Genomic DNA, 11,210 nt, shown 5'->3' with positions numbered 1-11,210 from the left:
TGTTGCTCCTGTAATGGGGACTAACTGACAATGCAATTTTCGATACCGTTCAGTCTTTTCAAAGCTCTTATAAACCCGCGATGCTGCACATCGTCCTCCATATCCAAAGGATCAGGCTACAATCACCTCATCTTCCGTTCTATATTCGCTATATCCTGTCTCCTTGAACCAGGATGGTTAAAGTCGCTCTAGCAGGTTGTGCAGGAGGATTCGGGCATCAAATTCTGGAAGCGTACATTTTCCTGCACTTCCCCCCATCGTTACATACAACTTAACTATCCTACTTTCCCTCTCATTGCCGTTCATCATTCATCACCGCCATCTCCATAGTGTCCTCGCATCAAAGAAACACTCCATCGTTCTTCTCACCCGCACTCCCAAACCATCCCTCACCGCCAGAGGCGTCGACGTCCGAACAGTCGACTACATGGACCACTCCAGTCTCGTCTCTGCGCTCCAAGGCGTACACACCGTCATCTGGACCATATCGGCACATTTCCCCGATGAACAATATAAATCGGAGGTCGCACTGCTCGAGGCTGCCAAGGAGGCCGGAGCAAAGAGGTTCGCGCCCTCGGAGTATGCTGGAAAGGTACGTAGATGCATTTCGTATTTTGTCCTCGAGCTATGCAGGAAGAGAGAATGCTCAGAGTTTGCTGGCGATGTCGCTCGACTTGTCTACTCTAGAGTAACGAGGGCGTAGAGTTGTATGCCGCGAAGATCAAGGTGTGGGAAGCCTGCCAGGCCTCGGGGCTCGAATGTACGCGCCTTATTTGCGGGTACGTACGCAATGTTTTATTTTTTAGGTTAATAGTATCTCAATGCTCTTGCCTCATCCTCTTTTCTCTCTTGTATACTCAACATAGCGTTTTTCTCAATACCATGGTCACCGGCACCCCGAAGAACCAAACCGAAGCCCTCGGAGGACTTAAACCCTGGAACTTCCTCGTCGCTATTCCTGCCGGAACCGCCGACATCCCAGGGGACGGGAAAACTCCGGTCCCCTTCACGTCCACGCAAGACGCAGGCAGGTTCGTCGCGGGGAGCTTAGACCTAGAGCGCTGGGAACCTGTGAGCGGCATGGCGGGAGGCAAGAAGACGTATGACGAGGTTGTTGAAATTATCGAGAGGATTACGGGCGGGAAGAGGAAGATGTTGAGGAAGTATACGAGCGCCGAGGAGTTGAGGAGGAAGGCCAGGGAGGAGACTAATATGTTCGTGAGGTCGATGTGCCAGGTGAGTACATGCAGTCGATGCTTGTCATTCCAAGCCCTGTCTCGCACTGAACGGTTGCGTCGCTTCTATGTAGTTCAATGCCTTGCTAGCCGACGGTGAAATCGACTTTGAGGCCAATTTGAACGAACTCTTGCCATCCGTTCAGCCTATTGGTGTCGAAGAATTTTTGAGGAAGTATTGGGAGGGAGTTGAATTGCCTGAACCCGCTTGGGCTGCGTAGGATGGACCGAATGGACGTGTCCAGAGACTATTTTTTTGAACGCACGTACTAAATGATGTCCGCCCGTTTAGCAGCTCTGAAGATAGCATTGATTCAGCCTAGCAGACATCTATGTGACTTACTCAGAATTGTATGTACATGAGTTGCGGATGGTGGGGTCTGTCATGGAAAATGCCGAATGAATGAGCGAAAAGTCCCGATGTATGACGACGTGCGTTCAGAGAAGAAGAAGAAGGTAAATAACGCAACAAGCAGAGACTGTACTACAAGCACCACATCCTGCGGCTATCAGAGGTCTAAGCACAAGACCATCGGAAACGAACACCGTCAATCCCCGGCAGGCTTACCCCAAGCACCCCAATCGAAACTCCCACTCTGTTGAGCGCCACCCGCCGACGAACCTGCCGACTTAGTGCTCTTCGACGCCTTCGCACTCTTCGCCTTAGTCGTGGTCGACGAAGAGCCCGAGCCCGAGCTCAACTTCGAGCCAGACGTCGGCATTGAACTCCTCCGCGAAGCGTCCGTCTTCCCTTTCGATGATTTTGAGCCGCTGCCCAAAGACCTCCTCGCAATCTTCTCGTTCTGCGCGTGCAGCTTCTTCGCTTCTTCCGGGAGATGAGGGACAGAAATCGTAGAAATGGGCACGAGAGGTTTCGTTGACGACCCGGAGCCAACCGATGACGGTTTCGAACGCCTAGGAGGCTCCACGGCGAGTTTCTTGGTCGGTGGTTGCCCGTCAAAGGAGGAAGAAGACGAGGGAACGAAGACCGACGAAGACATCGGACGCTTGGACTTCGAAGACATGGGCGGGCGAGAAGAAGAAGGCTCGGGAGCTCGAGCACCCGAGAACCGTGCTGTGAACGGATTCTTTGGCGTGAAACTCGTGGTTGATGTCCTCGATGATCCGGAATTAGACGAGCCGTCGAATCCGTCTGCTCTGCGGATAGAAGAGGCGGTCGGGGCGACCTTCATTCTGTGTGCCACCATATTTTGCAGTCCTTCCATGTTCTTCTGGGCCTGTCTGTTTGCGCCTTGCACAAATGTGGGGAGCTCCATGCGTCGAAGGGCTGCAGCGCCTTGAGGAGGGGCAGGCGAAGGAGGTGGCTCGTTGAGGAGCTTCCAAGGAGGAGGCTGGCGGTAGAGTCTCAGATTGTCATCGCCACGAGGATGTCGGGAAGAAGGCAGAGAAGTTGTGGAAGCGGAGAGTGGGTTGGACGAATAGAAAGCGTTGGCTTTATGGTGCGAGTTGATAGCAGAAAGCTCTTGTGCAGCGATGAGATTCTGGAGATCAGACATGGTAGTATCTGAGATAGGCGATCTTGGAAGTACCTCCGAGGCGGACATTGGTAATGTACGCCTTGGAAGTTCCGGCGTGGGGTTCGAGCGCAGTGTTGTCGCAGATGAGACAGCAGGTGGACGTGGCGGTACATCCGCTCGGATGGCATTGCTGAGCATATACGACGTACGTGCTCCTGAACGGTTTGTACTTGAAGTGGATGATGGAGCGGGACGGGAGGAAGTGGCTGTACGATTTATAAGGGTAGCAGTCTGACCCGATGAAGAGGTGTTACTCATACGCGATGTTGCGGGAACGCGACTGATGGAAGAGGAGCTCGAAAGCGCGGCTGATGGTCCTGGACGAGAGTTGGCAACCAGGGCAGGTGCGGGCACGTCCGCACTGCGAGAGGGACCCGCAGAATATACATTCAAAGGCAGTGTACGTCGTTGACCATCGTGAAGTGGATGACTCCTTGGTGCCTGCCTATCCTGTATTCGGCGCTATGGTATCATACTTGTCAGAGGTGAGTAGATAACGACAAGACTAGTTCGACGTACCATTTCTGACAGTCGCCGTTTAGTTTCTTGTGCGTTTCGAACAATGGACTGTGTAAATTCGTTGGGTATACGCCGATTTTCACCTTTCACAGGGAACGCCAATAGGTCGGGATCCGGAAATCTTTCTTGCCTCTTCCTCCATTCTTCTAAGTTTCGTTCGTGCTTGATATCTTCTTCTTCTGCGGCCTGGCGTCGGATCAGAGCTTCGGTGTTGCCATGTACCATTCTGCCGCCTGTGGAGGGTAGGACGACGTACGTGTCTTCCCGAGCAACCGATGAAGAACTACGATACTGAGACGAGGGTTGGGAATAATGAAGTGAGTTGACATGCAGAAAGTATGGGCTGGGTGATGATGAGAGAGATGCAAGTGAAGATAGCTCATTTGCAGCTTCAAGGAGGGTTGAAGGGTGGTATAGTGTATCATTCTGACAGGAAGCAAAGCCAGAATGAAGATTATGGGTGCAACTGGTTTCCCGGAGATCTAGAACGAGAAAAGTCAGCGAGGTATCCATATGTTCAGGCGCATAGCTTACCGACAACACTGAGCAAAGGGAATCTTCGCAGATGGTTGAAGACGTCGTGTCCGATTCTCCAGCAGCCAACTAACCATAGTACTCTGAGGCCCCAAGGACCACGCCTATCATTGGCCCGGCCATCGTCGATATCGCGCTCGTCTTGCGGGTCACACCAGCGCAGAGTTCCTGCCAGCCGTGCCACGCCGTGCGCACTTAGAGACGTGCGACTCGCGCTCAGCGCACAGAGACCATGCAATTCTCTCAGATTGAGGACAGTATCGTCGTTCAGATGTTCGCACTTCGCGAGGTCTAGGATGGTGAGGAGAGAGAAATCGGAGGTAGAAGGAACTCTCTGTAACATGGGTAGATGTTTGTCGGCCAAGGCGATCGTGTAGACACGGAGCGACGAAGGCAGATGACTCAAAACTTGGATGATGTTAGCCCATAACCGGGGGTCCACTTGCGATGAGTCAAAGGGATCACTAGGAGAGAAACCTGGCATGAGGTCGCGAAGGATGTCATAGTCTTGTGAGGACGGAGGGGCTTCGTATGGGATGAGAGTGTCCTTGAAAGCGTATAGTAGGTCTGATAGTGCAGCCCTGATGCAGTAGGATACAAGCGATGGGATATAACGCCGCTGATGTTTCTGTGCTAGCTCGTACGGGCCCGGTCGGCCAAACAGAGCGAGAGGGGGAAGTATTTGAGCTTTGATGTCGGTCCCTGCGTCGTCGGTAGCCTGGGTACGATGTCCAGACCAAAGAGTAATAGGCCGGTCCATAAATTTGTGTATGGGTCTGCCCAAAGAATGTTGTGGGAGAAGGTGAACGTGTTCCTCAACGTGTCTGAAGTTCAAGTCGCGACGCGATCGTTTGGAAGTTTGAGACGCGTTCAAGTCGCGGAGTTCTCCCGACCACGTGGCCACTCGCGCAGCTTATGGTCAAAGCCTTGTTTCAGCTCCCTCTCTTCGGCAAAAGAGGGTCAGACTTTGGCGGGATGAGGAGCACTGTAAGACGATGGGATGAATGCGAAGTAGTTGTGGGGACGAAGAGGGCGGCAACGGGGAAGAATGATGGAAGAATGAATAAGGAATAAATTCCGGGGGCTCCCACGGGGCGATATAAGTAGCGAAACGCTTATGTGATCGCGTAGCTACACTGTCGAGCACAACGGCGAAGGCGGGCTGATTCTTCCCTCCCACCATCCCTCCACGCTGCCGCCCGAACAGTCGTCGTCGTCTACATTTTTCTTTTGCTTTGCTTGTCGTTGAACATCTCGCTCCTTTAGTCTTCGACCCGCACATTCGCTATTCCTTGATCTTTCGTCCTATCCATATCTCATGGCTGCCCGTCCCGGTTACGGCCAGCCAGACCCTAGAAATCCATTCGCCAATCCCCCTCAACAGCAATACGCACCAAGGCGCGAATACGATGCTGAGTCGGACATGAGCGACCAGTATGGCCGCAGCGAGAGCACCACCCACCTTGCTGCGAACTACGATCAGAACAGCCCGTATGACAGTTACTCTGGTGTGTGGATACACTCTGTCGTTGTCATCATCTTCGTCTCCCCGTGTTCCTCGCCGCCGCATTGAACCGTATTGGGGAGGCTTTGAGTTAGACAAATACATGCATCACTAACCTTCATCGTGCGACAGGTCGCCCCGACTCTGATGGCTTCAATCGCCGTTACTCACCCTCACCCTCTGTCCTCTCTGGCCAGAGTCATGGCCCTGGGCCTGTGGGCTCCAGTGACCCATATCCCGCTTGGTCCGCAGACAAACAAATCCCCATCTCCTACGAAGAGATTGAGGATATCTTCTTGGATCTCACCCAGAAATTCGGCTTCCAGAGAGACTCCATGCGCAACCAGGTATGCCGGCTTGTTTACGTCGCTTGGTCATCACTAAACATACCGTCCAGTTTGACTTCCTGATGCATCTCCTCGACTCTCGAGCATCTCGTATGTCTCCGAATCAAGCCCTTCTTACCCTACACGCCGATTATATTGGCGGACAACACGCCAACTATCGCAAATGGTATTTCGCGGCTCAACTCAACCTGGACGACGCCGTAGGCCAGTCTCAGAACCCGGGTTTGCAGAGATTGAAGAGCGTTCGTGGTACCGGAGGTAAAGCGTCGGGCGCCAAGTCACTGGACAATGCGCTCAACCGTTGGAGGAACGCCATGAACAACATGAGCCAGTACGACCGTCTCCGACAGCTCGCGCTGTACCTCCTCTGTTGGGGCGAGGGTGGAAACGTTCGCTTCGTTCCCGAGTGCCTTTGTTTCATCTTCAAATGCGCCGACGACTATTACCGCAGCCCGGAGTGCCAGAATCGTGTGGACCCCGTTCCCGAAGGTGTTTACCTCGAAACCGTCATCAAACCCTTGTATCGCTTCATGCGTGACCAGGCTTACGAGGTCGTGGACGGCAAATTTGTGAAGAAGGAGAAGGACCATCACCAAATCATCGGCTACGACGATATCAACCAACTTTTCTGGTACCCAGAAGGGCTCGCCAGGATTGTACTCAGCGACAACGTTCGTCCGATTGTTCGATATTTCACAGTATTTTTCTGACTCTTTATCCACAGACCCGTCTAGTCGATGTGCCTCCGGCCCAACGCTTCACGAAATTCAGCCGTATCGAGTGGAACCGTGTCTTCTTCAAGACCTACCTCGAAAAGCGCTCCGCCGCTCACCTTTTGGTGAACTTCAACAGGATCTGGATCTTACACATCTCAGTGTACTTTTTCTATGCAGCCTACAACTCTCCCAAGGTCTATGCCCCTCACGGCCTATCTGATCCATCTGCACCCATGACATGGTCCGCGACTGCCCTCGGTGGCGCTGTTTCCACTGGCATCATGCTTGCCGCCACCTTGGCCGAATTCTTCCATATCCCTACGACTTGGAACAATGCCTCCCATCTTACGACTCGCTTCATCTTCCTCCTGGTGATCCTCGCACTCACGGCTGGCCCGACGGTGTACATCGCCAAAGTCGACGGGCTTACAACGAACACACAGATACCCCTCATCCTCGGCATTGTTCAGTTCTTCATCTCCGTCGTCGTCACAATCATCTTTGCGATAGTGCCTTCTGGAAGGATGTTCGGGGACCGTGTCGCGGGCAAGTCGCGAAAGTACATGGCATCACAAACGTTCACGGCCTCGTACCCAGATCTACCTCGAAGTGCCCGTTTGGCGTCGATCACTCTCTGGCTCCTCGTATTCAGTTGCAAGTTCGTCGAGTCTTACTTCTTCCTGATTTCGTCGGTCAGTAGTCCCATCGCGGTGATGGCGCGCACCAAGGTTCAAGGCTGTAACGACAAGCTCTTCGGCTCCGCCCTATGCACGAACCAAGTCCCCTTTACGCTCACCATCATGTATGTCATGGACATGATTCTGTTCTTCCTTGACACGTACTTGTGGTACATCATTTGGTTGGTCGCCTTCTCCATCGGGAGGTCTTTCTCTCTCGGCCTCTCGATCTGGACCCCCTGGAAGGACGTCTATACCCGCCTGCCCAAGCGTATCTACGCCAAGCTGCTCGCGACCGCGGAGATGGAAGTCAAGTACAAGCCGAAGGTTCTCGTCTCGCAGGTTTGGAATGCCATCATCATTTCCATGTACCGCGAGCATCTCTTGTCCATCAACAACGTCCAGCGCCTCCTTTACCACCAGACCGATGGACCCGACGGACGCCGTACTCTGCGCGCACCGCCTTTCTTCACGAACAACGAGGGCAATGGTTTCAAGGGCAACTTCTTCCCAGCAGGAGGCGAAGCCGAGCGTCGTATCTCATTCTTCGCATCTTCATTGACGACCGCCCTTCCCGAACCGCTTCCCGTCGATGCTATGCCCACGTATACCGTCCTCGTTCCTCACTACTCCGAGAAGATCCTTCTCAGTTTACGTGAGATTATCAGGGAAGAAGACCACAACACTCGCGTCACGCAGTTGGAATACCTGAAGCAGCTGCATCCTGTCGAATGGGACAACTTCGTCAAGGACACGAAGATCTTGGCCGAGGAGTCTCCCGACGTGGACGAGAAGCGTCAGAGCAAGGCCGACGACCTTCCGTTCTACTGTATCGGGTTTAAGACGGCCTCCCCGGAATACACCTTGCGTACACGTATTTGGGCCTCCCTTCGCGCGCAGACTTTGTACAGGACCGTCTCCGGAATGATGAACTACTCGAAGGCCATCAAGCTCATGTACCGTGTGGAGAACCCGGACGTCGTACAGATGTTTGGCGGGAACGCGGACCGGCTCGAACGTGAACTCGAACGCATGTCGAAGCGAAAGTTCAAGTTCGTCATCTCCATGCAGCGCTATTCCAAGTTCAGTAAGGAAGAACGAGAGAATGCCGAGTTCTTGCTTCGTGCCTACCCGGACCTCCAGATCGCGTACCTCGACGAAGAGCCCGGACAGAAGGGTGCCGACCCCAGGATCTACTCCGCGCTCATCGACGGCCACTCTGAATTTGACGAAGAGACCGGGAAGCGCAAGCCTAAATTCCGTATCGAACTTCCCGGCAACCCTATCCTCGGAGACGGCAAGTCGGACAACCAGAACCACGCGATCATCTTCTACCGCGGCGAGTACCTCCAGCTCATCGACGCTAACCAGGACAATTACCTCGAAGAGTGCCTGAAAATCAGGAACATCCTTGGCGAGTTCGAAGAGTACTCTATCTCGAGCCAGAGCCCCTACGCTCAATGGGGCCACAAGGAGTTCAAGAAATCGCCCGTCGCTATCGTCGGTACACGCGAGTACATTTTCTCGGAGAACATCGGTGTTCTGGGTGACATCGCAGCCGGCAAGGAACAGACGTTCGGTACCCTCACAGCCCGTGCTCTCGCTTGGATCGGAGGCAAGCTCCATTACGGACATCCCGATTTCCTCAATGCTACGTTCATGACCACTCGCGGCGGTGTCTCCAAGGCGCAGAAGGGTCTTCACCTGAACGAGGATATCTTCGCCGGTATGAACGCCTTCGGTCGTGGCGGTCGCATCAAGCATTCGGAGTACTACCAGTGTGGTAAAGGTCGTGATCTCGGTTTTGGCACCATCTTGAACTTCCAGACCAAGATTGGTACCGGTATGGGCGAGCAGCTGTTGAGCAGAGAGTACTACTACCTCGGGACGCAGTTACCTATCGACCGCTTCCTGACATTCTACTACGGCCATCCTGGATTCCACATCAACAACATCCTCGTCATTTACTCCATTCAGGTCTTCATGATTACCCGTAAGTTATGCTTTCGTTCATACTTTCATTGAAGCAAGCTCATTCTTCGTCTAGTGCTCTATATCGGCACATTGAACAAGCAACTGTCCATTTGCAAGGTCGATTCTCAGGGCAACGTAACGGCCGGGCAGCCAGGATGTTATAACTTGATCCCAGTGTTCGACTGGGTTAAGCGGTGCATCATCTCTATCTTCTTGGTCTTCATCATCGCCTTCTTGCCGTTGTTCTTGCAAGGTAAATCTTTACGTCGAGGCTCCTTTTTGATGATAGCTGAACAATGTCCGTGCTCTAGAACTGGTCGAACGTGGTACGGGCAAGGCGCTCATTCGACTGGGGAAACATTTCTTGTCGCTCTCGCCGATCTTCGAAGTCTTCTCCACCCAGATCTACTCGCAGGCCGTTCTGAACAATTTGAGTTACGGTGGTGCTCGCTACATCGCCACCGGCCGTGGTTTCGCGACGACGCGTATATCCTTCACGATCCTGTACTCCCGGTTCGCTGGGCCGAGTATCTACATGGGCATGCGTAACCTGCTCCTCTTGCTTTACGCCTCCGTCGCCATCTGGACCCCTTACCTGATCTACTTCTGGCTTTCCGTCCTCTCGCTTTGCATCGCCCCGTTCGTGTTCAATCCTCATCAGTTCTCGCTCGCCGACTTCATCATCGACTACCGGGAGTTCTTGCGTTGGATGTCCCGTGGAAATTCGCGTACGAAGGCTAGCAGTTGGTACGGGTACTGTCGTCTCTCTCGTACCATGATCACTGGATACAAGAAGAAGAAGCTCGGCCATCCGTCAGAGAAGTTATCCGGCGACGTTCCTCGTGCATCATGGCGTTCCGTCCTCTTCGCTGAAATCGTCTGGCCGCTCATCATCGCCACCATCTTCACCATTGCCTACATGTTCGTGAAGTCCTTCCCCGACTCGAACGGTAACCAGCCCCCCAGCCCGCTGATCCGCATTGCCATCATCGCCGTCGGCCCCGTCGTCTGGAACGCTACGATGTTGTTGGCCCTCTTCTTCGTGTCCTTGTTCTTGGGACCGATGATGGGGTCTTGGGCCAAGTTCGGATCCGTCGTCGCTGCTACCGCTCACTTCCTCGCGCTCCTCGGCATGATCGCCTTCTTTGAATTCTTCGTAAGTAGACCGTTGTTCCTATGAATTTCTATTTTCTAACCGTATACTTTCTACAGTGGTTCCTCGAGTTGTGGGACGCTTCGCACGCAATTCTTGGTGTCATTACCATCGTAGCCATCCAACGCGCGATCCAGAAGTTCTTGATTGCGGTCTTCCTGTCTCGAGAGTTCAAGCACGACGAGACAAATCGCGCGTGGTGGACTGGTAAATGGTACGGTCGGGGTCTTGGCTCAGCCGCGATGTCACAACCCGCCCGAGAGTTCATCGTCAAAATTGTGGAGATGTCACTGTGGACTTCGGACTTCTTGCTGGGCCACATCCTCCTGATCATCATGACGCCTCCTCTCTTGCTCCCTTACGTCGATCGTCTGCATTCTACGATGCTCTGTAAGTGTTTTCACTCGTGGCCTTGTTGTGTTCCTATGCTCATACCCCTTGCAGTCTGGCTTCGCCCGTCAAAACAGATTCGTCCCCCTCTCTTCTCGACGAAGCAGAAGAGGCAGCGTCGTTGGATCGTGAGTCTTAGGTAGCCCTACAGCATCGCTATTTCTCTAATATACTTTTTTCTAGGTCTTCAAATACGCCATCCTCTACTTGATCGTGGTAGCTTTCCTGGCTGCATTGATTGTCCTACGTCCGTCCTTCTTTGTCGTCATGACGTCTTGCATTGTCTCATCCCTTTGTCCACAGCCGCTATCTTCCGTAACGAGATTACGTTCAACTGCACGCTCTGTTCCAACATCTAATCCGCTAACCGTCGTCGTCGCCGCCGCTCTGAATGAAGGGATTTTGGGTATCACTTCGCACTTTCGCTGTTCGTCATATGAAGATACTCCAACTGTCTGGGTCTCGCGGAGTGCCAGAGAGAGACATTTCCTGACTGTACATTCATTGGACTTCCGCATCTTTGGTTCCTGTATCGATACCTATTACTTTAGAGCTTTTACAGACCCATATACTTTTTTGTTTTGCTGGAAACTTTTAAATGTGATTGTGGGAGTCGGCAAGGT

The 11,210-nt window shown here is 53.0% G+C and overlaps 3 protein-coding genes across 3 annotated transcripts; 2 read left to right on the top strand and 1 right to left on the bottom strand.

Moving 5' to 3' along the window:
* Positions 1-173: 173 nt before the first annotated feature.
* On the top strand, positions 174-1,456 carry STEHIDRAFT_137586 (NAD-P-binding protein; the record flags this gene model as incomplete). The annotated part of the gene is made up of 5 exons (XM_007301007.1): positions 174-232; positions 331-592; positions 688-779; positions 867-1,236; positions 1,310-1,456. 5 exons carry the CDS (start codon positions 174-176, stop codon positions 1,454-1,456), a joined length of 930 nt encoding a protein of 309 aa, XP_007301069.1.
* A 159-nt stretch (positions 1,457-1,615) lies between these two features.
* On the bottom strand, positions 1,616-4,586 carry STEHIDRAFT_137585 (uncharacterized protein; the record flags this gene model as incomplete). The annotated part of the gene is made up of 3 exons (XM_007301006.1): positions 1,616-3,235; positions 3,293-3,774; positions 3,827-4,586. The coding sequence occupies 3 exons, from the start codon at positions 4,584-4,586 to the stop codon at positions 1,784-1,786; spliced, it is 2,694 nt and encodes an 897-aa protein (XP_007301068.1). The 3' UTR covers positions 1,616-1,783.
* Positions 4,587-4,984: 398 nt separating this feature from the next.
* On the top strand, positions 4,985-11,197 carry STEHIDRAFT_74453 (1-3-beta-glucan synthase). Its single transcript, XM_007300526.1, has 10 exons — positions 4,985-5,334; positions 5,463-5,677; positions 5,728-6,348; positions 6,402-9,063; positions 9,118-9,297; positions 9,356-10,200; positions 10,257-10,587; positions 10,642-10,715; positions 10,771-10,834; positions 10,891-11,197. Exons 1-10 carry the CDS (start codon positions 5,145-5,147, stop codon positions 10,944-10,946), a joined length of 5,238 nt encoding a protein of 1,745 aa, XP_007300588.1. The 5' UTR covers positions 4,985-5,144; the 3' UTR covers positions 10,947-11,197.
* Positions 11,198-11,210: the final 13 nt, after the last annotated feature.

This window comes from Stereum hirsutum (genome assembly GCF_000264905.1).
Source record: "Stereum hirsutum FP-91666 SS1 unplaced genomic scaffold STEHIscaffold_3, whole genome shotgun sequence".
In the NCBI taxonomy this organism is placed as follows: Eukaryota; Fungi; Basidiomycota; class Agaricomycetes; order Russulales; family Stereaceae; genus Stereum; species Stereum hirsutum.
This window is presented reverse-complemented; position numbering and strand designations above follow the sequence as displayed.